The sequence below is a fragment of the Micrasema longulum genome, unplaced genomic scaffold, assembly GCF_059751315.1.
Source record: "Micrasema longulum isolate JH-2025_06_02 unplaced genomic scaffold, ASM5975131v1 h1tg000685l, whole genome shotgun sequence".
NCBI lineage: Eukaryota > Metazoa > Arthropoda > Insecta > Trichoptera > Brachycentridae > Micrasema > Micrasema longulum.
Window position 1 is genome coordinate 66,164 of NW_028277881.1, and position 27,416 is coordinate 93,579.

At 31.3% G+C, this 27,416-nt stretch overlaps 1 protein-coding gene across 3 annotated transcripts in view; it reads left to right on the forward strand.

The window, feature by feature from the left end:
• The window catches only part of LOC148279658 (potassium channel subfamily K member 18-like), a 57,983-nt gene extending 42,131 nt beyond the window's left edge, over positions 1–15,852 (forward strand). The window contains exons 1-5 of one of the 3 annotated variants that reach the window (XM_088229603.1): positions 2,232–2,816; positions 3,744–4,760; positions 4,889–6,002; positions 11,676–11,878; positions 14,859–15,852. In XM_088229603.1, the coding sequence (XP_088085729.1) occupies positions 3,768–4,760; positions 4,889–6,002; positions 11,676–11,878; positions 14,859–15,512 (2,964 nt within the window). In that variant the 5' untranslated portion in view covers positions 2,232–2,816; positions 3,744–3,767 and the 3' untranslated portion in view covers positions 15,513–15,852. Of the gene's footprint in view, positions 1–2,231; positions 2,836–3,743; positions 4,761–4,888; positions 6,003–11,675; positions 11,879–14,858 lie in introns of those variants that run through there. The other 2 variants (XM_088229604.1, XM_088229605.1) reach the window with 2 other exon arrangements.
• The last annotated feature ends 11,564 nt before the right edge of the window (positions 15,853–27,416 follow it).

Here is a 27,416-nt window from a genome sequence, read left to right on the forward strand (position 1 = left end):
GTTAAAATTTCTATCCATTTATTTCTTTTTACTGGATTTTTGATTACACTAAAATAATATTAAATTCAATATTTTTTAAAAAATCGCATTCCTAGATAAGTACACCCCTCTGTTGGTGAACTGACCGGAATTTGACGTTTGCCAAAAGAATGCCATATTTGAAAAAATAATTACTTCGTGTTTTGGAATTCAACCATCAACAAGTACCTACTATTATAGATATAATTCAATATTAACATTTTTTTGTTTTGGAATGTAATCACAAACTAATACCTAGGTACCTACTTATCAATTAAAAATATTTTTTCATGCTAATAGCAGGCAAGTTAACGCGCAACGTTAGGGCAGGACAACGTCTGACGGGTCCGCTAGTTTATGTATAAACTATCTTATTGTGATAATTTCTGCATTTTTAACTTTAAAAAGGTAAAAAGTGGACTCCCGTGATTTACGCTCTAAGGTAAAGAGTTTATTTCATGTTGATTAACCAACGTTTCTACATTATATTTAACATAAGTAATGTTTTATGAACATTTGTTATCACCATCCCCTTTCCATACCCAATCGTGAATAGGGCACTGAATTTGTAAACCAAATGCAGCGTAGTTCGATCGTTTGTTACTTGTAGGTAAAGTATCAGTCTTAAGCTTCAGGCGCCAGTCAAAAACATAATATCATTATCTTCTCTCCCTTTCCGCATCTAATAGTGCATAGAGCACTGCATTCGTATACCGCTAGCAGCGTTCTTGATTATTTTTGTTACATGAAGGTAAGATAATGGGTCGTACGTTTTGGGTGCCAGTCCAGAGACTATAAAATATTTAAGTGTAAAAACACTTTTTCAAAAATTATTACATGTCAACCATGACGGGAATTTAACCCGAGACCTCTTGCATGCTAGGCAAACGCGCTGACCTATATACCACGAGGCGGACAGAACCAAGTATTGAAGTTAAAAATGTATTTATTCATTTATTATTTATACACTTCATAGGGTATTAATATTGCAATATATGAAAAGTATTTTTTTTTTTTTATAAAGTAGCTTTGGCAAACATAATGGACATCAAGACAAGATCTGTACTTTTTATTTTGTGCTCGTTTAAATTGCTGTAAACCGCAACTAAAAAAGTCCAGATCTTGCCTTGAGTTAACAATACGACAAAGACGGGTCATTGGAGAATTAAGGCCATAGTTTGTTCTATGCTGATCGATGAACAGTACTTCATTGTTTCTCAACTTACGAGTCGGAATATAAAATTTTACGTATCCCAGTAATGATGGCACATTGGTTATACCATTTAGTATGCCGAACATTTATATGGAGTCAATACAAACAATGTAAAAGTATAAATATATATATTATAGTTAATAATACAAATATTAGTTTTTCATTTTTGTAGACATAAATATTTAACATTGACTCTACATCAGCATATAAAGTTACCTCTCTCTAGTCTAAGCATCCACGCTACTTTTCAAATCAAGCAATGTTGGACTGATTCAATGTGATTTGTGCGATTTACCTAGAATGGAGACCAGACCACGAAAGCATATTCTAGAAAAGGTCGAAAAGTTGAGCAATTAAGAGTTTTGATAGTAAAATACCTTCAGTATCAATATTTCTCGTTTTTTCTCTTATCTTTCATCCACTCGGACACATATTTTTAAAAATTTTATGGTAGATGAAAGAAAGTGCATAATTTTTTCATGAGATATATGTGTTTATTTATATTTCATAATTAAAAGCTTTTAAAAGTAAGTATTTGTTTTTTAATGTTGATTAAAATGTTTTTAGCCAATACTGTTGTTGAAAATATTAAAGCGGTTTATAAATTTGCAATTTGTTATTTTGTATTTGTTTTTTTCTAGAAAATAAATTAATTTATATCGTGAAATTATTATTAGGTTGAAATTAAATACCTATTTTCTTAAATTCAAAATTAACCATAGTTACTCCACTCCTTAACACTAACGCCGGTTTTTATTTTATTTTAAAAAATTGAAAAATGTTTTTTAAAAATATGAACGATCATTTGAAAGTTTGTTTTTTAGCCGTGGGTTAAATGATATAATTTAGCATTTAAATTATCACTTGAACTAATTTTTTCTCTTAAAATAATAATTTTGAAAGTTTCAGAACCACGTTTTTGGTGTAACATAAAATAATTTATGCATCTTTCGTATCATAATGATAATTGATCATTTCGCAGTCCAGAGATCCGTTTCGTGATATTTCTTTGGTAATTTGAAATCGGCGTTTAAAATGACACGCTGAAATCGGATTCTTCCCGGAACATGGAAGGCAGATGCTCGGTAAAGTGAGTAGCTGACATCATGCCAAAGCGCACATACACCGCGTTATTTTTCCGTACCAAAATACGCCCAAATTCCGGCCACACTTCGTCGCAATCCGCCATTTTGTGAAAAATTAATGCATTCCCGCGCAAACCGGAGATTCAGGTTATATTTTCTTCTCCGTTGGTGTATTTCGAGCGCGATTTGTCTCGTGCTCGTTCGCGGTGTCGCCGCTAGAGGCGCTGTCGTCATAAAATCAAGTTGTGTGCCAAAGTGGACGGGAAAAATCATTCCGCTTGCAATCGAATAACTAAACAAAGAATCGACCTTACGAAAAATATTTTGGATAGTTTTTAAAGTTGTTTTGGTTGTGCTGTGTATGTTTTGTGGTCATACGAAACCGCCGAAGTGAGTTCAAACTATGAAAGTGAAAATAGTTTTTCCGTGCGGCTAAATTTAAATCTCGACTTTGATCGGAGTGAGAAAAAATCAGTGATAAGTTCAGCGCAGCGGGGAAGGTGAGTGATTTTCAAATAAGTAAGTTTTTCTCAATAATACGTACGTTCAAATTAACAAAATAAAAATGAGCAGATATCTAGCTACAAGTGCACGCGGAATATTTATCATGTTGTCATTTCTTCTATTTATAAATATTTCCAAGCTTTAAAACAATTAATTGTTTCTTAAACATTCAAATTAAGCCCGTATAAAACACATTTTGTTTCCAATTATCTGTCAAGTTATTGCGTAATTACTTATTTTGTTATAATTGCATAGGTATTTTATTTTAATGGTTTTATTTTATATTAACACTGAAAAGAAAAAGTCTTTTGATGGAAAAATATTTTGGTAATTTTGATTTTTTAATTTTTTATGGATAGTTTAATGAACCGTAATTGAAAACATTTTAGTTACGAAATTTTTTTGTATTTCAAATTTTAAAATTAACATTAAAGACATCATACGTTTGATTGTGATGGGGGGATTTGTTGAAAGCATTTCTTGCCTTTTTATAAATATGATAGTTTTCTTATATCGAGGCCTTACTAATGAAATGCATTAAGTCATTAAAACCAGTTACGAGATAACCGCATTTAAAGTTTTTTTTTATTCTTTCAACGCATTGTTTCCACCACCGTATTGATTTTTATTTTTAATTATCAAAGCTTCGTTTTAGACATACCATAACATTCGAAATTAACATCTTTCACCTACATTTAATAATATTTTAAATATATAAAGACTGTTGATTTAATGCATGCTGTCAATATAGCCTCAATATATTAAATCAAAACATAAAAAAAACGTCGATGAGAAATAAAACGAATCTTAGTTTGCTCTAAAACGTAGAAATCATAAAAAAAGTATTTGTTGATAAGTAACATCATCTTAACATTTGATAATTAACTCACAAATTTTCTAATTACTTGTTTGGTTTTTTATAGAAAAATAATACATTTATATTCAAAATGGAGAGAGCTGCCTCACAAAAGAAGCCAGCTACTAATATTAAGAAAGTCAACAGTTTAAAATTGGAATCAGAAACACAAACTGCAGTTGCTGTCCGCGTCCCTTCAATAAAGAAAACAGCTTTAGAAGCTCAGGCTGCTGCTGAAAAAATCGTTACTCCAGATCAAATTCAATCTGCTTCAATGGCCAGGAAAAGAAGAATGATTACCAAAAAAGCACAAGGGGTTCGAACAAGAGAGAAAACTCCAGAACCAAGCCGAACAAATGTCCCACATGAAGACACAACCACTACAGATGAAGAAGATCAAAGGAGTCCTAAAAGTCCGATTGAAGCAGAAGCGGATGATATCTATGCCGAAATGAAAAGAAAAATACAACAAAAAGTTGCCCAGAAAGATAACGACGATATTGATATATCTGCTTTAAGAGAAGCGCAAGTAGAAGAAGCAAGAGAACGCAGACGAAGAAGTATTTCTCCATTTGCTTTACCAACAAAAGAAGAAATTGAAGGACTACAAAGGAAAGGAAGTTTTATTGATCCTGGAAACAAACTTTTGACTACCATCCCCAGTTATCCCATTACATTTAAAGATGAATTTGATCCTAAAATCAGAAAAAATTCTTTGATTTTGGCTGAAGCTGATATGCCTAGACAGCCACCTAGTCCAACTTCCCCAGTTGGACACAAAAACGCTTTTCAGCTTTCAACCCCGCCAAGTCCCCGTAAAGATCCAGAACCCACCCCTCAGACTGAAAAATCAAGAATGTCCTCCCAAAATTTGAAAAATGTAACTAACCAGGAACGTATGCAAAAACCCATAGCAAATAAACAAGACCCTTTAATAACCCAACCTATAAAATCCAATCTTAAAACGTCTACTAACGTTAATGTTGCAACATCAAAGAGTCTCGATTCGTCTCAAAACTATCCACCGCCAAGCGAAGAGCCTCCAATTAGACCCAAAAGAAGTAAATCTGGAACGAGGAGTCAGGTAAATGCTTTGTCTTCAAAATGTGTAATTCAGTGATCTACTATTTAACGTCACATGACCACGCTACGTTTGGTCATATGTGATAAGAGTCGGTGTTACTCTTACTAATGTAGATATAAATATTTTAGGGACGAACGAGTGAAAGTGAAATGAGTGAAGATCAGAGCAAACCTAAAGTAGAAACCCAACCACAAAAAGTACCAAAACCGAAAGAAAGAAGAAGAACAATCGCTGCAATAAAACGAAGTGTTAGAGAAAGATCACCAGTTGCTCGATCAAAATCAGTTAATAGACCAGAAAAACCTCTGGATACAGATGGAATCGAATTGACCAAAACGTCTTCCGAAATAATTGAGCTATTACAAAAAGCTAGACGAAGAAGCGTATCTGTTACAGATGATGATGGAAAAGAATTGAATGAAAACAGTAGAAATGTTGAAAGTAGTCGTAATTTAATGACACCTAAAAAAAATCCTTCTTCACCCAGAAGACTTTCATGTCCTAAAACAATAAAAATTCTAAGTGCGGAAGAAACATTAGAAAGTTTTAAGCAAGCGCAAAGAAAAAGTGTAGAAATGGAGAGAAGCAGAAGAAGTTCTGGATATGTCGACGCTAGTCAATCTGAGGTAACTAGTTCATGTTATTCATCATCGTACAGCGAAGATGAATCTGATTTTGACCTGAGCAAAAAAAGTGCTGAACTGAATAAAAAATTATCTCTTTTGCATATTGAGAAATTGAAAGAGAGACAAAAAAATGAAGTGGTCGAACCAAAACTAGAGAAAAAAGTAGAAGAAATCACATTAGAAAACGAGAAAAAAATGACGCTTTTAAAAATCATGTTAAAAAATTCGCGGAAAGTTTGGAAGGAGGTAAAAATGGAACAAAAAACTGACTACGACAGAATGAAACTTCTTAGAAATAGATGTTTTAGCGATTTAATGATATTGATTATTTTGTGTGGGTTTGGTGGAGTAATTTTTAGATACACTGAAGGCGCTTTTGAAAACTTTTATAAATGTGGTGTTAAAAGGGTGAAACGCGACTTTATCGATACTCTATGGCAGACCAGTCATAACCTGAGGGAAGAGGATTGGAAGTCCAGCGCAAGAAAGAAGTTATGGGATTTCGAGACACAACTCCACACTGCACACGAGGCCGGTGTCCATTCTTATAGCGGGCAGAAGTCATGGTCGTTCATGAACTCGGTAGTATACTGTTTGACGGTAGTCACAACCATTGGTAAGAATGAAATAAAGGCTATTTTAACGCTGTTTGTTTTATTTTTGAAAAATATCAATGTTTTTTTCCAGTTAGAATAGCAACTGCTTAGAAAAGAAGAGCAGTCGGACAAATATCATGCGATCTTTTTACTATGGAGTCAGTTAAATTACCCCCCATTTGATTGTTAATTTCACCATTCGAGGACTTAGTTTTTAGTTTTGAAATTCTTTCGGTCATCTATTTGGTTTTCTGGTTTGAAAACAAGTATTTACGTAGATTATTATTTGCCCATGCGTCAGTGCACCTCAGTATACCTATTCTTAATTTGTCAATCACCATCAATCTATTTTTTTAAATTTCGACTGCAATAGGGTGTGTTAGTTCGTAAGCTTGTTAGTAAATCAGGAGATCCAAGTTCGACCGGGTAAATCAGAGCCGTTGGCACAGCAATTCTATAGCAATTTATTCAGAGCAACCCTTTCACGATATTTTAAAGTTCTAAATGCACCCTGGATAGGTAAAAAAAAACATTATTCATTATATATTTGTGTTTGCAAAACATGTGAATTAAATTTATAATAAGGAATATTTAGAACAGTTTGTGGGTCCGGTCTACCGCAACTTGTTTTTCAGTTTCATACGATTGTTTAATATAATATATACTTACGAAAATGACCAAAGAATTAAAATGCTCAGGTTGTTTATGAAATCAAAAAAGTTGTATGTACTCAGAACTCTCAACTTGAAAAATAAAGTTATTTAAGAAATAACGAATAATTAAGAAAACTTTTTAATTTGATCACGTGGAAAAGAAATACAAGTATTATGTTTTCAGTTAAATGTAATGAGTGTGAGGTTTGCACGTAAAGCTATAGTGGTGTAGCAGGCTATTCACTTTGCATACCCTTATGGGAAAATCTATCGATCTGTTCATTTGATTGTAATAAATTTGAGTATTACTGATGAATTTTAAGTTTTTTAATAATTTCGGAGAATTGATCATGTCCAATCAATTAAATTCGAGTCAGAGAAGAATTCACTTTCGTATTTTCTTAATTCAATAAAGTATACATAATGTACTTCTAGATTTTCTTCTTTCAGCACGAAAGATGCCAAGGCTAACGAATTACAGAAAACACCTTTGGGTGGCTTTTCTTATTCAGTTACTATCTGTTTTTACTCGATTCCTTTTTTTGAGGTTTTTTACTTTAGAGCGACCATCGCGTGGAAATCACTCGTCCATGCCTCCAGTTTTATATAATTTACTGTATTATTTTTTTTATAAAATAAAAAATATATATTTGCGTTTTTATAATTTACCCAAATATGTAGTTTTGACGGCCATTTTTAACGAGTTGTAAATAACTCGCTACTAAAAAATGGAAATCAAGTTGGGGTAGAGTAGGGTTCGAACCACTGACCTTTGATCCGTGAGACACTAGTCACAGGATCACAACCCGCTTTTTTAATCAAACGGAAATTAAACTTCTTACTTACAAAGTTCTCATGGAATTTGTGAGGAATAAAAGTATTTTAGAGGCGTTGTAACCCTACGTCATGTTATGATTGATTGTTTTTTTTAAACTTTATAAATGTATTTTGAACTTATTTAATACATAAAAATACAGAAACAAACAAAAAAACATACTTTAAAAATAAAAATATATATTAAAAAATTAAATGTAATGTACAAACCCTATCTTCATGATTTGGTTTAAACAACTCCCTCCGATGCGATGACAGGATTTTGAAAGAGGCAAACTCGGCAATTTGTTTGGGGTAAAAAAGTTACTCGCGGTTAACCCTACAAGTCGCAAAAAAACTGTTGCCAGAAAAGATTTTCTAAATCAATTCTAAAAAAGACACAAGTAAATACGGTTAGTACTTACTTAGGAAATCATTTTCAAAGTTCGTGTTGTTTTAAAACAACTCTGGTGGAAAAGGAGTAACATTTTTCAAAACAACTCACTATTCTATTTCAGTGATGTTTAAAAATACGATTTCCGAATGATTTTATACGACTATGATTCAACTTTAGATTGAGAAAATGAGGCGTATACGAGTTTATAAATAATTACAGGTGCTGGGGCACAGTTGGTTTGACGGCCAACTGTGAAACTGGCTTTGCGGGTTCGATTTCAGTCAGTTCGAAAAAAAATCCAAAATAAATTTTTATTAATATCCCTACAGAGATGAGGTAGAATTTTTTCAAATTCAGGATTATGGATATTCGAGCGTTTACAGGGCTTATGACCTGTCATTGGCTGGGTTAAGTGGCCACTTTACGTACTACAACATTCCCCATTCCGCTTATTAGCTAAAATTACCCCTCATTTGGTCTGGGTGTTAGTATTTGAGTCGAAGCAGATGAAGAATACAGTTATTTGTGTGAAATAGAACCAGAATCCTGGGCAAGTGTTTTCTACTTGATAGATATACAGAGTCTCGTTTCTCATAGTGGAGTGGATGATTTGAGAAAATAGAATTATTATTTCCGAAAGGAATGTAGTATTTTTTTTTTATCTCTTTCATGCCATGTATTGATTAATTGAAATATGCTGCACTTGGTATAATAATGTGGTGTTCTAAATACCATAGTGTACCTATAAAAGTAAGTAAGTAAGTAAAAGTGTACAATCTACTTCCATTATTTATAAGGACAACTAGTAAGTACTCTCAATATAAAATTGCTATAAAGAAATGGATAGTGGAGGTGGGTTGCGTTGGTAAGATCAATGAATGAATCAAGCCAAACAGGTAAAATGTGTACTGTTTATGAAATTTGTTCTATTGGTCTGCATAAATTGGTTATGTTTGTTGTGATTATTTTAGTTTAAATTGTTTATTATGTTAATGATAATTAGGTTGATTAGATTAATTACGTATTATTATTATTATTATTATGTTAACTTAGTTAAATAACTAAATTAAGGCATGTTTTACATTTTGAAAAATGTTTCCCTCGGCACTGGACAACCCAGTGAGGTAACATTATTATGTATAAAAAATAGAATACAAACAATGTAAAAGTATAAATAAATAAATAAAATAAAAAATAATCATAAAAGAGGCACAGTTAGCTGTCTTACAGACAGGCGCCATTGCTTCAAAATGTATTCTAGTGTAAAAACACCCTTTTAAATAATATTTCAGGTCAACTATGCCGGGAATCGAACCCGAGACCTCTTGCATTGTAGACAAATGCGCTGACCATTATTACACCACGAGGCCTTATTCATATTCATATTCACGAGACATTCATTTTAATCTATTAATTATTAATATCGTTTTTTATTTTTTAAAACAAGTTTTTTTTACATATGGATTTTTGATGTACTTTTTAGTGGTGATATTGATTGTTAAAGTGTTATAAATATATTCATCCTAACACAACAAAAGATTTTGGCCCCATAGAGTTGGGATTTGTGTTTCAATAAAATTAATGTAACATAAATATATTGTAAATAAAATAAAATAAATGAATCGGATATTTTGAATGGTACACAATTTTTATTTTGTATTCTACCTATTCAGTAAATAGTATTGGGTGTTAACAAAAGCTAAATTAATTTCTTTTCGAATTTAAAAATGAGTTGCAAAATTAAAATAAAATAATAAACGTTATACGTCATTCGAAAGAAAATTTTATTTTCTGTATGATATTGTATTTGCTTTTACGTTACATATACTATTTTATTTGATTACTATCCTTCACACACCTCCTTCTGTTCGCTTCAAATTTATTTTTTTATTTATACTTTTACATTTCTGTATTACTTTTTTTATACAGAATAATGTTCCCTCACTGGGGTGTCCCGTGCCGAGGGAAATATTTTACAATAAGTATAATGAAACATGCCTTAAATTAGTTATTTAACACAGTTAATTTAATAAGAAAATAAAAAAGTAATTAATCTTATTCTCATCATAAATATAATAAGAAAAATAAACCAAAACAATCGTAAAAAACAGAATAAATTTATATAAACTTGCAGACAATATTTCATAATCAGAAAACATTTTTTTACCTATTTGGTTTGATCCACTCTTCGACCCGTGCGCAGCCTACCTCCACTATGCATTTTTTAATACCTTTTTTATATTTACTTACTTATTATTCTTATGGAGTAAATTGTACACTAAACTCAGTTGAACGAGTAGTAGGCCAATCTCCTTTGACCGAAAGTTTTTGCAGCGTCAGGGTGAAGTATCTAGTAACTCTTGTATTTGTGTAATGAGTTATGGAAGGTAGAGAATAATGTTTGTGTGCGTACAGTAACAGTACTAGGAAATAAAGCTGCAGCAGCTGCCTACGATATTTTTAGTGTACAGGGAAGACGTCATGAATTATTGACTAATTTGCCGTAAAATAATGAAGGAGAATACATTATTTACTAATTTGTTGTATTTTTTTGCTGGATTCTCTTGTTCTCTTCATTCAACTTATCTTTACACCCAATTTAATATACAGTACCCTTTTTTTGTATATTTGACATATCAACCCACATTTCACAAAAATATAAACGTTTTTATATAATAATTGGGGCGTTAAAATAAATAAAATCAAAACCAATATGTAAAACAAAACGTTTCACGTTATATTCAATGAACTTTAAAAAAATTTCAACCAATTAAAATCCCGAATCAATCATATTTTTAAAGTTACAAAACCACATTTGAAGAAATATGTACGATCAAAAATGTAAAATGGTTAATATTGCAAGTAATACTCTAACTAGACATAAACAGGTAATAAACACATTAAACGCCTAGGCTCACTTCTCAAGGAAGTTCCTTAAATATATCTTTTGCCTAAGGTGTAAATTTTAAGGTTATTCGGTGGTTAATTGGATGCAAAAAGTACTAAAGCATCTACAAAAATGTAGGCATATTTTTGGGTACAAAAAAAAACTTAGTATCATGTTTAAATAAACAATATTTATTACATATAATGCTTGTCTCTTTTACAAAGCCTGCATAGAAAAAGGCAATTGATCATATTAGATTTTTGGACTTTTGATTTGGCATAAAATTATTGGTAAAATATTATGATATCCAAATAAAATACGCACGCATGGGTACTTCCAAATATGTTTAATGAAACTAAATAACTCAACAATAAGAGTAAGATATGATGATAAGATAAAATCTTTGAAGAGATATTTATAAATAGGTATTTTAATTGTACATTTACTCGTATAAACAAATGAAATATTTTTAATTGTATCCAAATGTACCGAATGTACCCGAAAATAAAATTAAATAAACAAATAAACTATGAAGAACATTGTTTCAAGGTATATTTATTTTTTTGTAATATAAAGTTTTTTGAATGCAATTAAAAATTTATTTTTTTCCCTGGAATAATTTCACTTTTATTGGACTGAAAATATAATCTGTCATTTTATTGGATTTGTACCATTCACCCTATTAACTGGAATAAATTTTTTTTTACTGTGGCACACCAAAAAACTTGAGTTTTTTTAAAATAGGAAAAATGCGTTGTTTTAGCTTACTTTTTCATCCAATCTTCATGTCCACGAAAATGCAATTTTCCTTTAGCATTGATTTTTTCGGTGAAACTAACTCTTAAGGCGTTTTAAGCTTTCGCGTCTAGTATTGTTTATCTGCAGACAGTAATAAGATAAACTGCCATTCTTAAAGAAAGCTTCAATTCTTTTTTCGTTTTAGGTTATGGACACATAGCGCCATCTACAACAACTGGAAGAGCAATTACTATAGTGTACGCCATTATTGGTATACCCCTATTCCTGATTCTTTTGGCCGATTTTGGAAAGCTGTTCACAAGATGCATCAAGTTCTTGTGGGCTTTTGTGCGAAGGCTGTACTATACAGGAAGTTGCAAAAAAGTCAGGCGGACTGTGCAAGTTCAGGTGAGATAAAATCATTTTATAAATCAACATTCACAAATAAGTGGCAGATGCAAGAGGTAACATTGGAAGTTCACAATATAATCCTTTAAAAAAATTATATGTTTTTAATTTGTAGTAAAACAGTAGGTGCAAAAGGTTGAGATAATCAATTTTAAAAAAACTCCTTGCACATACCTAAAAACTATTATAAAGACAGCGGAACTTCTAATTCGTTCCGTTCAAACTTAAATATTTTTTTGTCAAAAGTCGAGTGCATCTATTTTAACTTCAATTGCATAAACGGTAGTAGAAATAAACTTAATTAGAGTTCATTTGATGTCAGCCTCGCAGCCTCGTGGTCAACGTTTGCCTGCCATGCAATTAGTCTCGGGTTTGATTCCCGATATGCTTGATGTGAAATATTTATTTTAAACGGTGTTTCAACAATAGAATGTTTCAGTCCGTGGACTGGCACCTGAAGCGTAAGACTGATCATATTTTCATTATGTAACAAAAATGATTAAGATACGCTACGATTGGTGTACCAATGCAGTGCCCTATGCATCATATGGTGCGGAAAGGGAATGAAGAAGATAAATAAGAGTTTATTTCTATTGCTCTCATCGGCCCTTTCACTGTGAATGCGGCAAATTATATAGATTCGTCATGGTTAGTTCACTAACTTGTATAATGAAGAAGTTTAGGTCTACGGGAAACTGCGTAGAAAAAGTGTTTTAAAGGGCTTTTCTAGAGCAGTGGTCCCCAAACCCCGGGCCGTGGACCAAATGATACTGGGCCGCGCAAAGGCCTGCTTAAAAATCAAAATCACTTTTGAAAAATCGAACATTCCTATAAAATTTATCATAGTGCTGTAATGACTGAAAATTTATCCCTTTTGCCATTTCCGACATCTTATCTATGTGAAGCGGGGTTATCTGCAGTGACAGCAACCAAAATAAAGAAATAAACTGGACATAAGCTGGTCACTTCGGGTGTCACAATCTCCTATTACCCCCAGAAGAAACTATCTTCTTTCAATAAAGCAAGCTCAGGGTCCTCATTTATTTAGCATTAAATCAAAAAACGTAAAACTTCAATATCAAAACAAAAAAAACAACAAAAACAAACATTTCTTTCAAGTTAATATATCTGCAAGATATAAAAATAACATTTAAATCCTGGTATTAAACACTAGGCATTCTCAAAATAATTTTCTCTATCTTGAAAAAAAATACTTTCAACCTTCCGTTGAACCTTAAAAATATTGAAAATACCCATGAACCCAAAAGGAAATGAAAAATTTATCTGGAACTTAATAATCATTCATTGTTATTAGACATTTTTTCTTTATTTTTCTCACAAACCTTGTGTTTTTTCTACTGTTATTTGTTACCATAACTTATGTATCACAGGTGTTAATTTTATTGTTATATATTGTACAAATATATTGTTTTTTAATTTTTTTTTTATTCATTCAATGTGTCCCCCCCTCCAACCCAGTGAGCCACGGTAAAATTATAAAACGTTGACTGGTCCACGACGACAAAAAGGTTGGGGACCACTGCTCTAGATAATTACTATTCTGAGTTCTTAACTATGTCTGGATTCAAGAGTGGTTTAGTAACATCTATCGGACAATCCAACCTTTCTTCTCTTTCCTCATTCAGGAAGGGACAATGCTATAACATATGTTCGGCAGTTTGGTTTAACCCACCGCAAACGCAACTTTGATCGCTTACATGACTGAGTAAAAGAAAAAAGAACGAACAAACATTGTGAACAAAATTAAGAATCAGGTGTTACGTTAGTGGGGACATGTAAAAAAATACGATGCAAATAAAAAAATACAAAATGTGTTTTAAGCTTTATGTACCCCATTCACTTAAATAATGGAGGAACAGCCAGACGGTAGAAAATGTTATAGAACACATGTGTTAAAAAAATGTTTTTACTTTATAATGTTTTTTTTCGTGGCAATGTATGTAAATTTAGGTCAAAAATTAAAGAAATTTTGAGAGAAGAAGACATTTAACTTTATTATTATAAACACATTTTTTCATTTCGTTTCTTTTACATTTATTATATTGAACATAATTGAAATTATTGTATTAAGTGTAAACAATTTTTTTGGTGTGTGTATGAGTTTCTTACACTAATATACAAAGAAATTGGGAATATTTGTGTACATACTGTTTGTTTACCTAATTAAATAAATAAATAAATAAAATGTGTATTTGATGCATTAACTTTGCGGTTATTCATTATATAACTTAAATAAAAACACCTTGTTTATAAAATTTTTGAGTAAAGTAAAACATTAAATTAGACAACTCAAAAAACTTAAAAAAGGGATAAAAAAATACAATAAAATAGTATACAATTATTTAAACAATATTTCCTATATACCACTTCTCTGTAATTTAAGATGTTCAAAGGATCGAATTTCAGTCCCCCTTACCCCTCATTTTAGACCAAAAAAACAAAATACCATTCGTCAAAAATACTTTTCTAAATTTTTTTATTTTTTTTTTGCATTTTACAAAAGGTATATATAAGATACAAATACAAAAAACACTAAAACTTTAACACGAAAAAAAAATCCTACAAAGGCATGGTTTTTGTGTAAGTATTTATTTAAAAACAACAAAAATAAAGGCTACTGGAAAAATACAAAAGATATATTAAAATAAAAAATAAGTGCTTATATAAGAAAACAGTTTTTTCGCCAGTAAAAATGAGAAAAGTATTATGAAAGTATATGCTGTTCATTGAAAAAACCTTGATTTCATATTATGTATTAGCTTTAAGATACACTATTAAAATTTTAAAAATATCTTAATAAATATTAATTAATTAAACCTTGATAAAAAAGCTTGTGTAGTTATCCGGTCGAAACCGATAGGTTACAAATAAGTATAAAGTTGTTTGATCAAGTGTTCATATTTTTATTGGAAAAATTGATAATTATATTGATTTAATAAATGTGATTTTTTTTTTGCAGGAAGTAATGAAGGGATTAAATATGGTTTATACTGCCGCCACGTTCCGGAGACCATCTCAGTACCAAATGGATGAAGAAGTGGGTCCACCTTTGGACCCTAATTTACCTCAACTCCCACCTAAACCAAATGCCAACCTCCTCTCAGTGCCATCAAAAGACAGTAACAAGCAAGATCAGAATGAAGAATTAGCACCTGAAGAACAAGAAATCACAACACCTGCACCATCAGTTTTTGAAATCGACGACGAATTTAATCTGCCAATTTCAGTAGCTATCATTTGTTGGATCATTTATATCTTCATGGGTGCTTCAATCTATGTGGTCTGGGAAGAATGGAGTTTCTTCGAGTCCTTCTATTTTGTCTTCATCTCGATGTCCACAATTGGTTTCGGTGATTTTGTTCCAAATCATCCAATTTATATGATGGGCAGTATAGTTTACTTGGTGTTCGGTATGGCTTTAACGTCTATGTGTATTAATGTTGTCCAAGTTAAGCTCTCCGACTCCTTCAGACATGCCAGTGCTAAGATTGGAGCTACCATTGGGTTGAGAGTTTCCGACGAAGATGGTAGTTTAGCTCCTATCACTCCACCACCTGTAGAAATACCTCCAATTCATGGTTTGACTAAAGCTGAGACTCCAGTTGAAGTCTAAAACATGTAGATAAAAGCATTTTGAGTCTCAAAATATTTTAAAACCTTTCCGGTTTATCATTATACATATCTCAGAGGCAGACGGATGCAAACTCAAACGTAAAATGTTTAAAACATGCCTAAAGTATCTACTTTATTAAAATTATTTCTAATATTTTTTTATAGCAACAATTTGTATTTTCGGTAGTTTAAAACATGGGTTCTTTTATTATAAGAATAACACTTCTTCAAACTGAATGGACATGATCATAAACTGGATACGAAAATCGAAATGTCATTTCATCAAATTCTGGATTTGCATCCGTCTGCCTCTGAGGTACTGATATGTTATTATACAAAAACAAGCCCGGTGAAAACAACTTTTTACTCTCTTTAGTTAAGAATAAACTTTATATCAAAGCAAAACACAAAAATCAAAAATTGGAAAAAAATAAATAAATATATCCAAAATATTGTGGCTCTAAAAGAAAAATATTTACGAATTAATTTACTGTTTAGTTATACCTAAATCGAATAAAAACGAACAAACGTAGTTTTAAAGATTCGTACAAAATTTTAGATAGCGCTTTTTTCAAGCTTTTTTGGCAAGATATAAACCGCTGCAGATACTTTAATAAAAGCTTTCATTTTTAAAAAAAGATAATTTAAACTGTTTTCATTTTTTTTTCGATGCCTTATGCGTGAATAGATGAAAAGAGGATTGACAATAGTCACGATGACTCATGACGATTATGTTTTTTTTTGTCATTTGAAATTCATTGAATTTTTTTCCTGACTAAGTAGATTATTTTTTTTAAATATCCCCCATGTGAGTATATTTCGAATCTGTGTTTTTTTTATCTTTCGTTAAAAATAACATTTAATTTTAAATTTAGAATATCAATTAAAATTTTTAATTTCACTAAAATATTTTTTTTTAGCTAAAATCTATCGTTATAACCCACAATCCATACTGTTTCTTTGCAGATTTTTTTTTATAAAAACCCGACAAAAATAATTTTGATCTTATTGAGTTATATTATAAAACATACATGGGTTTCACGCTATTTACATGTGTCCATGGTATGTAGGTGAAATAATTCAATTATATGAATCTCACTCGCATAAATAAAAGTTTCAACTATTTAACTTTACAAACATCAACAGATGAAATAGTTGAAGGAGTATAGATGTTCAAATATAGGCAGAATATTGAATGTTACACAGTGTTTAAAGTGGCCACTGAAACCAGCCAATCACAGGTCATAAGCCCTGTACATGCCTAGACTTCTATACTACCTTCTGTAAAATATTCTTCGTCTCTATTGTAATATGTTAATGTTTCACGTTGATAAAGATTTAAAATTAATGTTTTTAATATAAAATATTATTTATAAACAACGTATGCCTTCAGTGTGATTTATTATAAAATAGTTTTAAAATAAAATAAACTGTATATGAGGTACTGTTTATTTAATATGTGAGTAAAACTGCCACGTATTTGTTTTTATTATTGTATAAGCGTTATTAATTTATTAAGAGTATTTACAATATAACTTTTACTGTCATATGACAAATGTATGTGAATTTTATAAAATAATATTTTTAATGGATTTATTGTAGTGTTGATATGTGCAAATGTATTTTTTCTTAGGTAATTTCATCATATTATGCATATCAAATTTAATATAAATTTTTCTTATATAACATATATACAAAGTTTAATTATAGTATATACGTATATCAAAATATAGCTTCTGTGACGCTTTGTAAATCAAGCTTATAAAATACGACAGTGCCAAAACATTCTTACTGCTAGTTATGTTGATTGATGATTTAAAAAGCGTCGTCATTAAAACCACCCTTTTTTAAAAATATAGCTAACATGTTCAATTTTTTCGTTATTGTTTATATACATGAAAAAAATACGGATTTTTTTAAAATACCGTAGTGTTAACTAAAATACTTCAGTCTAAATACTTAATAATACATTATGGGCTATTATTTTTTTCATTTTTTGAATGAGAATATTTCTATATTAGCGTCTAACGTTACTGCGACTTATGTAGATCTATTGTGAGGGGACTTCGTAAATAAGTTTTCGTTTTCCAAGCCTAAGTTTTTAATGAGCCTGGCAACTAAGTGGATTGTGATTTTTCTTATGTTGCTAAATCTTCTCTTCAAAACCCAAGTCCTTAAAGCAGCGCTCTAATATCTTCGAGTAAAATCAGATCAGGTCAACCTCAGGTCAACGTCAGGACAGTATTTGTTGAATATAATCTGAGCCTTTTGGGTATTAATATTACGACCCAAACGAGTTTTTCGACAGCGTCAGCACATACTAATTGTTTGACCTCCTAGTTTCCAAAACCAATTTGCTTCTGGTTGTGCCGATTGGAAAAATAGTCAGGTAGTTGAACATTATCACTTTGGAAATCTACATCTTTCACACCAGTAAAACTTTGTTTAGAGGCAAGTGTTCTTACTATTGGAGAGTATTATACCTTAAAAAAGTCAAGAGTTCCTGTTATGATTTATTGTCCCTGTGTAACGGCTGAAATATTTTATTTTATTTGTTTTATTATTTTTTTAGGTCTTGACCTATTGTGGCTTTCTCAAATTGTAGTCATTTTTATATTTCAAAATGGAATACTTTAAAACTGTCCATTTCTATTAATTGAATATTTATATTTTTAGATAAATACAATTATTGTTGATTTTGTACTAACCTGTCTAACTAAAAGAGGCAGGGAGATCTCTTGTTTTTTAAACAGTGTCAGCATTTGAGTATTTAATGTATCATTCAAGTGACTGACTTCTGTATTATATCAAATAAAGAATATGAATTGTATTACTTAAATTTTCAACAATGATGTTTATATTACCTGATAAAAAGAAAGAAAATCAAACTATTCTGTCATTTTAAAACGACTCATTTTTTTATTAGAAATAGTATCTTAAATTATTTGTCTTATTGATTAAATGTTTATTTTCATTATTTTTTTTCAAACACACATTTTTACAAAAAGCGGAATTTTTAAATTTAAAACCGTGTGATTTCCTTACTTTTCATCAAACTGCAGCTTTTAAGCTTGAAAATAAAGTCTATCAAAAAACTTAAGGTTAATTTTAACCCTCAATTTTAAATAAATACAATAAAATATCTGAATACATTATTACTAAGTTCCCAATGAAAATTTGTGTTAAATAAATAATAAACAGAGAATATTGAGTTCATAACGAAATGCGAATCGACTTTGGAATGGTAAAGGTCATTACATTTTATATGAAAGCGTATAGTTATAAAAATGTTTAATTTACTCAAAAATACTTTTTTTTTATAAACTTAATTAAATAAATTTTCTGTAACTGTTTCTTTCTACAGTTTTTTAGTAACGTGTTTAAAATATATTTATGATTAAATGTACAAAACTTTTGCGTATCAAATTGACTATTTTAAGAAATTTATCTACGTTAGCAAAAATTATCTTAGCAAAATGGATAATTTTTCAGTAAGCTGCTTGTTGCATGCTGATGATGCAGTTCTGTTAGCAAGCAGCAAGGATGATTTGCCACAAATGGTCTTTAGAATGTATGATGTATGCCTGGAGAGCGAATTGGCGATGAACGAAAGTAAATCAAAAGTGATGGTATTTGAAAGGGGAAGTGAGGTTACTGACTGCACAATAAATGTAAACAACGAATGTCTTGAACAAGTAGAAGAATTTGTGTATCTGGAAAGCATGTTTTCAAGTGATAGAAGAGTAAAAAAAAAATGTTGAAAGAAGAGTGAATGCGGGCAACAAAATGAACGGAGCACTTAGCATAGTAATTGCCAATAAAAATATGTCAATCGAGGCTTATCTGGCAGTGCACAACGGAGTTTTATTCCTAATACTTATGCATGGAAGTGAAACATGGAACTGGCCGAGGAAGGATAAAAGTCGAGTGAACGTGGTTAAAATGCGATCTCTTAGACGAATGTGTGGGAAATCAATCTATGACAGGGTTACGAATGATGAAATCAGGCGAAAGTGTTAATCTTAGTCAGGTATAATGGATAGGATTAAGAAAGGGTTCTGAGATGGTTTGGTTACGTAGAACGAATGGATGACGAAATAATGGTAAAACAAGTGTTGATAGGGAAAATGAACAGTAAAAAGAGACAAAGACGACTAAGGAAGACGTGGCATGATCAGATAAATCAAAATCTTAAATCTGGTCATGTCAAAAGTAGACGGAACCGAAGGATATGTATGACAAGATGTATGAATGTGGAAGAAGCTAGGAATATATGCCAGAATAGACGTGTGTGGCGGTCCATTCTTTCTGCCTACCCCTACGAGGAAATGGCGAGATGGTAGTAGTAGTAGTAGTAGTAATCTTCCTCGTGATCAAATGGTCTGCACGTTCGTCAACCATTCAAAAGGTCTCGGATTCGATTCCGGAAATATTTATTCAAATAAACAATTTTATACTAGAGTCCCACGACTTCTTTCCTTCATGTGACAAAAAATATTAAGATACGCTGCTGTTGGTGTACTAATGAAGTGCCCTATGCATTTTTAAATATGAAAAGAGAACAAAAAATAAATGCTTTTAATATATAAGTAAATGCGTATTTTTATATTTAATATTTGATAAGCATGCCTGGCATGATACTCAGAATCTAGTCATAAATTTTAATATTTTTAACTAATTTGATGTTTTCGCAAAACATGTTTTTCTGAATAAGGTCAAAAATACTATTTTTAAATTGTGCAATAAAAGTATGTTGATTCGTGTTACTTTTTAAGTGTTTACAGAAAATTCTGTTTTAAATATATAGCATTTAAATGCATTATTGTAAACCGACCTGAGAAAATAATAAAATTGTAGATATCAAAAGTGTATAACAATTTATCGTTCATTCAAATAATAAATTAAATATTCCGTAATGAGAGTTGAAATGCAGTGTCCTTAGCATCGTAATGTGCAATAGGATAAAAAAATATTTTTTTAATGTTTGCGATACCAAGTAATATTTTATTTAAATATATTTAAGGAGAATCAACAGAATGTTGCTACGAGTATATTTGTGATTTGTTTGGAGGAGTTAATCTAAGTTATTTTATAATTAAGTAATTAATATTCCTTGCGAATGTTTTTATTTGGAAACGTAAATAAAGGTTTGTAATTTTTACTAATGCATTATTCTACTAATTTTTTTTTGCCATACCTACTCTTTCCACCAACCAATAGAAACGGAACCCTAGGTGAGTGTTTTCGGCTCGATTGCTGCTCTCGGGTAAAAATTCTGAATAAGGAAAATTGAGCGAGTGGAGACAAATTTATTTATTTATGCTTTATTAAGTTAGTTCATAACATCTTAAAAACTAATATAATATTTTAATTACATTACAATTTTTTTATCAAAATTTCTCAAGAACGTATTTTTTCAAATTAATTTATATTAAATAAAAATATTAAATATTTCAATCTTTTCTATCTTCTTTATTTCTTCAGGTAACTCATTGTACAGTTTCAATCCCTTGTACAATGACTTTTGAGATTCTGTTTTTCTCCTCATTGGTAATCTTATCTTTTTTTTATCCCGTGACATTGTTGGTTAAATTTTATTATTGTTTTTATTTTATTCATCCCTTTAATTATTTTATGTATAAGAATTGCTTCAATATTTTTGATTTGCTGCTTTACTGTGAGCAATACCATTTCTTTGTGCATTATTTCTACATTAGAATAGATTTTTTTTTTAGTATAATCCTCAACGCCTTACTTTGAAGAATTTGTATTTTTTTCATTTCTCTTTCATGACATAAAAAAAGAATATAAGAACAGTAATTTATGACACTACTCTTTACATCTATTACATTTCGCAATCCCTATAATTTGTCTCCTTGTGAAGTGGTAGGCGCTATTCCCTCTTATTATTGAGGTCCTGGGTTCAATTCCAGGCAAAGTGGACGTGAAATATTGATTTTAAATGTTGTTCAAACCACAATGTTTCATTGTTCCTGGTCTGGCACCTGAAGAGTGAAACTGCTACCTCATCTGCACGTAACATATAATCAGAATGCATGACATTTGGTTTATCAATACCACGCCCTGTGCACCACTGGGTACCGAAAAGGAAATGATACAGTTCGGAGGTCTAAATTTATTTATTCATTAAAAATTACACTAGTTTAAATATTAATGAACTTTAAAATTTGTTGCAACAGAGAGGGAAAACATTTTTGAGAAGGGAATATGGGAGTCAAAGCATTTGCAGGGTTTATGACCTGTCATTGGTTGGTTTAAGTGGCCACTTTACACACTGTGTAATGTTCACCATTCTGCCTATGTTTGAACATCCACATTTTCTAAACTCTTCCATCTGTTGACTTTTAGGAAGTAAATGAGCTGAAAAATCATGTGGGTTAGATTCATCCGGCTGAACCAATTCACCTACTAGGCATCGCCTAAAAACAATTTTCCAATTTTGTATACTTCTTCTTTTACTAGATAGTTAATTCAACAATGTTTTCAACAACAACAACCCATATTCTCTTCTCAAAAATATTTTCCCTCTCTGTTGCAACAAATTTAAATATGAACAACTCCCTAGGGAGAAAATCTAGCCAGTCTGCAAGCATTTGGACATACTCAAAACATTGTTGAATTAATGAACTTATTAAGGCTTTTTAGGCTATGCCCGTGTCAAACCATAATAATGAACAATAAAATTACCTATTAAAATTAATTAAAATTATAATGACATGTGATGCAATAGAATAACAATCTAGAAAAAAAGGTATATTTAATAAATAATAAAATTGTAAGGAATACAATGCAAAAAAGATAATCAGAAATAATTAAAAAAATATTAATTATACAAATTAAGATTAACACACAATAAAATATACAAAATAATGGTATCATTCAACAAAATAAAAGTAAAATATAGTAGTTTAAAAAAACAAAATAAGAGTATCATTGAAACCAACAGAAAAAGAATTTATATATTAAAACATAATTAAAATGATAATTGAGATAAGTTTTCTAGAAACTCACTCAATACTATAGTAAGAAATATAATAAATAAGAGTAATAAATAATATGCCAAATAATATTACGTACTAAATTAAACGATACAAAAATATACAATAAAAAAACACGAAAATATCAAGATATATAAAAAGCAAATAAAAGTAAAAGTATGGAAGGAAAGTAAATTTGTAAATTTTTGCTAATCACCAACTTTAAAAAAATTGACAACCTTGTTCCTATCGATGTGCTGCAACCCGTTGCAAACATTTTTCTTAAATATATTGGAACTAGTGGAGTTCTTTATGGCTAAATAATGTATTAAAAAAAATAGCCGGCCTTATATCTGGTTTTGACAAATCATAATATTTTAATTTCATAGTTAATCCATGATGAATAAATAGTTAAATATCAATTCTGCATACGTTAAAATAAAAATATTCAGCCCTGTCAGATTTGACAGGGCTTTTAACTCAACCCTTGTTTTAAAATGCGCTATGTACAAAAAATAATACTTTGACTGATGCTGCAATGTCCCTCCACTTTTCTATCTGAGACATTGTTTCAATTCATGAAGGTACTGGACATAAGACAACTTTTATTAAATGGTCATTGACAAATTTCTGGTCATGCGGTTACAAGAGGAGATCACAGCAGAATGCTCGTACGAAGTTTTCCTGTAATTTGAATTATTTAATACCAAAAACACATACGACTTTTGGTCAGACATATTCCTTTTTTGTGGACCCCAGGAGTGTTCAATGTCCCAGTTAAATATATTAAGTTCTCCAAAACGAAAGCCATTTTCAGGAGAGGTGTACAAGTTTGGATTTTGTCTCAGGGAAGAGACCATCGCAGGTGTAACAGACGCGGCGGATCACTGCTTCGTCCGTAGCAATCGCGCCCGTCACAAGAACTGTATTTCTATAGGCGCTGGTGTCAAACGCAGAGTGGCCGGGCGTAGGCGGGCCTCGGCCGACGAACGATAAGCTCCGGGGGAGGTATCGTCGCCTAGAGATCCCTTGCGGGGTCGCTAGCGAGTAGCGCTGGCGGCCGCAATCCTGAGTCAGGCAACCGGGTTGTAAGGCCGGTATCTCTCCGTCGGTGGGAACGGCGGGGTGTGTTCCGGGGAAGTATCCAAGGGTCCAAATTATCCGGGGTCCAAAATCCAATCCAAAGAGTATCCGAGTTCCAAGTCCAGGGGGGTAGCGGTGTTCGAATACAGGTGGCGATGAGGTCCGGTTTGAAGCGAGGTAGGGAGACGAAGTGGAGAGTAAAAAACCTTAGTAGTGTGACGAGATGACTGACTTTATTTTTCCCCGGCGGGGCTATATATACAACATTTTTTGCCGTGCGGCGGCGGGCTAGACCAATAGCGGGCGGTGCTAGGTTGACCAATCACGCGGCGAGAGAGATAGCGAGCACATTTGCCGGCTCTATCGGTCTCTCTCGCGCCACGTATAAGGTCCCCACCCTCCCGCTACCCGGCCGCAGTTCCTCGCCGACCACGCGGCGATCAACACTCATACAGAACAACATAAAAACACATTATGGGCATACAAATATTTTCATGAATTCTAATCTATATGTGGGCTTCAGTATGGCGATGACCACCCCCGAAAGTGACAAATACTAGTCTTTATTGAGGAGGTGGTACATCTCTTACACATACTGAAGCCCCCTATGCTACATTAAAGCCCCAGGAAGGGCCGCCAAGTTGGTGTATGTGCTTTTACGTCGGCAACAGCAGGAGACTGCTGCGAGATATTGCATAAATTAATCTATTATTGAGCGTGTTGTCCAGATTTTTATTAAAATATTTATTTATATAATGACGTTCCTTTATAGTTCATTTCTTTATGGTAGGGACAATGTGAATGTACTGCAGAACGATGCTCCCCGATTTCATGTACACTACTCATAAAGTTGCATTAAATATGATATTGGATTCTACAGAAAATGATGACATTGCTTTTATCGGTCATCACACTATTTCAAGTGAAACGTTTTAGCACGTGTGTGTCATCGATTATGGACTATGAATCCCACCCTAAAATCGAGTTGTGGTCCCGAGGCTAATGTCTCGGACTCACGGCTCATAGGTCCGTGGTTCAAATCCCACTCTACCTCAACTTGATTCCCATTTTCTAATAGTGAGTTATTTACATCTCGTTGAAAATGGCCCTCAAAATTAAATATTTGGGTAAATCAGAAGAACGCAAATGTTTCTTATTTCAAAAAAAAAAAAATGTCAATCAATAGTTTAATTACAGGAAAATATTTATTTTCAATTTTTTTGCCAAATCTAGATATTATTGTAAATGAAGAAAATGGGTGTGAGTTTTTTTAATAAACAACAGTTGTGAGTCTTATGAGAAATATTGTTTTTCCAAAGCACTTCATATTGCTTATTTAAAAAATAAAAATAATATTTTGTTAAGTAATTTTTAAAAATCAACCAAAATTCATAAGTGTTCATTAATTTAAAAAAAATATTATCATTATTTTGTCTTCTTCTGATGATGTATTTATTTTTAAATAGTCGTTCAAATTATTTTAAAAATTACTCGTTTTATCCGTAAGAATAGAATAAAAATGTTTACTTGTTGTAAATAAATATTTTTAGCCAGCTAATGCATATTCCAAATCAGACTTTTGTCCATTGTCTTAAACGTAGGTGAAATTATACATTGGGGTAAATTTCATCCGCAAAGCTTTTAGCTCTGTAACTTCACAAAAGTCAACATATGGAATATTTGAAGAAATATGAATGTTGAATTTGATTGTGAATTTGATTTATTTTTTAAAAACATTGTGCATACATTTATTAGGACAGATACACAGTTTAAAGTGACAAAACCAGGAACGTCTTATGCCCGTGAACTTGCCCGGACTCGCAAGAAAATCTGTGTTTAGTCATGGCACTTGGGCAATGCATTCATAAAGCACATGCACTTACATATATACATACATACAACATGTATATTCACACACACATATATGTTACAAATATACACAAACATACAAATTGGCAACATAAAACAACAAATGACAGGTTATAAACTTGTAAGTCCTGTAAATGCCTAGACTTATTATCTTTAATACTCTCCATCTCAGTTGTAATATGTAACACCGTGGGGATGAAATCCAAGTTTTGTCTACAAATCTATGGAAAAACTCAAAATATCGTTAATATCAATTAATTTCAATGGACATAAAAATCGAAATTAACCATTTTTTTTGTTAAAAAACATACAGAATATAAAAAAATAAACAGTAATTTATTTTAAGTTCGTAATTTAAAGTGTAGAGCATTTCTAACAGACGTGAGTTACTTGAAGTTTTATTTGGCCAATAAATTAACATGTCAGCCAAACTATTTTGAACAGAGTACAAACTGTTTGAAACTAAAACTTAAGTCTCATCATTTTATCGTAAAGCAAAGAAAATAAACACGAACTTTCGGAAAATTCCACCAGATGTCTCTAGTTGTGTAAAATATTTACGGGATAGTTCGCTTTAATGACCCGTATAAAAAATAAAATCATAATAATAATTTAATTTAAATCGGGTTGTGGTCCTGTGGGTTGTGGTCTCGGACTCACGGACCAAAGGTCCGTGGTTCGAATCCCACTCTACCCCAACTCGATTCCATTTTCTAATAGTGAGTTATTTACAACTCGTTGAAAATGGCCCTCAAAATGAAATATTTGGGTAAATCATAAGAACGCAAATATTTATTTTTTATATAAAAAAAAAATATATGTTATGAAAATGAAAATTTACCGAATATTTTTTGACTACTCTCTTGGTGAAAAACCATTAAGTAGGGTTAACATTATTAAGGATCTCGGGGTTTATTTTGACACAAAATTAAATTTTAAACATCATAAAGATTACATAACTCGTAAGTAACTTAAGCTACTGGGGTTCCTAAAGAGAGTAACCAAACCCTTTAAAAAACCGGAAACTGTCATATGTCTATATATGAGTTTGATTCGCAGTAATCTTGAGTATGCCTCATGCGTATGGAGTCCGCAATATCAAAATCATGTAAATTCAATAGAATCTGTTCAAAAAAAATCTTAAAGTACCTTTTTTTTAAGTTCCAAATTTCTAACCTACGTTCAAATTCAAATTACGAGCAACTTCTGACTCGTTTTCATTTTAATTCTCTTAAAACGCCGCGTTGTTTTCGATATAAAATTTCTGTATAAAATATTAAACTACAAAGTAGATACTAACCTCCTAAATAAAATACAAATAAATGCGGGATTGAGAACACTCAGACATCAGGTAATATTTAAACTGCCTTTGTTTTCAAATAATGCTACGTACCACACATCTATGGCCCGCATGTGTCGGGAATATAATATTTACTGCCGAAACAATAAAATTGTCATTTTTCATGATACTCTCTCAGCTTTAGCTAAAAATGTCTTAGGAATAAATCTTATTGAATAAGTACAAACGTACAACTTATTTATTATTAACTTATATCCTGTATAAAAAAAATGTTCAAAAATATTCAAAAATATGTATTACATCTTAATATTTAAATCTATTTTGTGTAATTCTATAATTGAAGATATATATGCATGTAAAATTGTATCGACGAATGCTTTCAAATTGTATGTTTTCTAGTATGTATCTTTGTTGAATTACCTAATAAAATTTTAAAAAATATATATAAATAAAAAAAATACTAGAAAAGAAAAATATTAAATACATGAAAAAAGAGAGAAAAAAAGGTAAGTTAAATAAATGAAAAGGAAATGAAAAAATAATAAGAAAATGAATGATAAAGACAAGTAGAAACAAATAATTATAAACAATATTTTGAGTTTGTCCAAATTTTTGTAGACAACGACTGGATTTAACTCCCCGGGGAGCTGTTTAT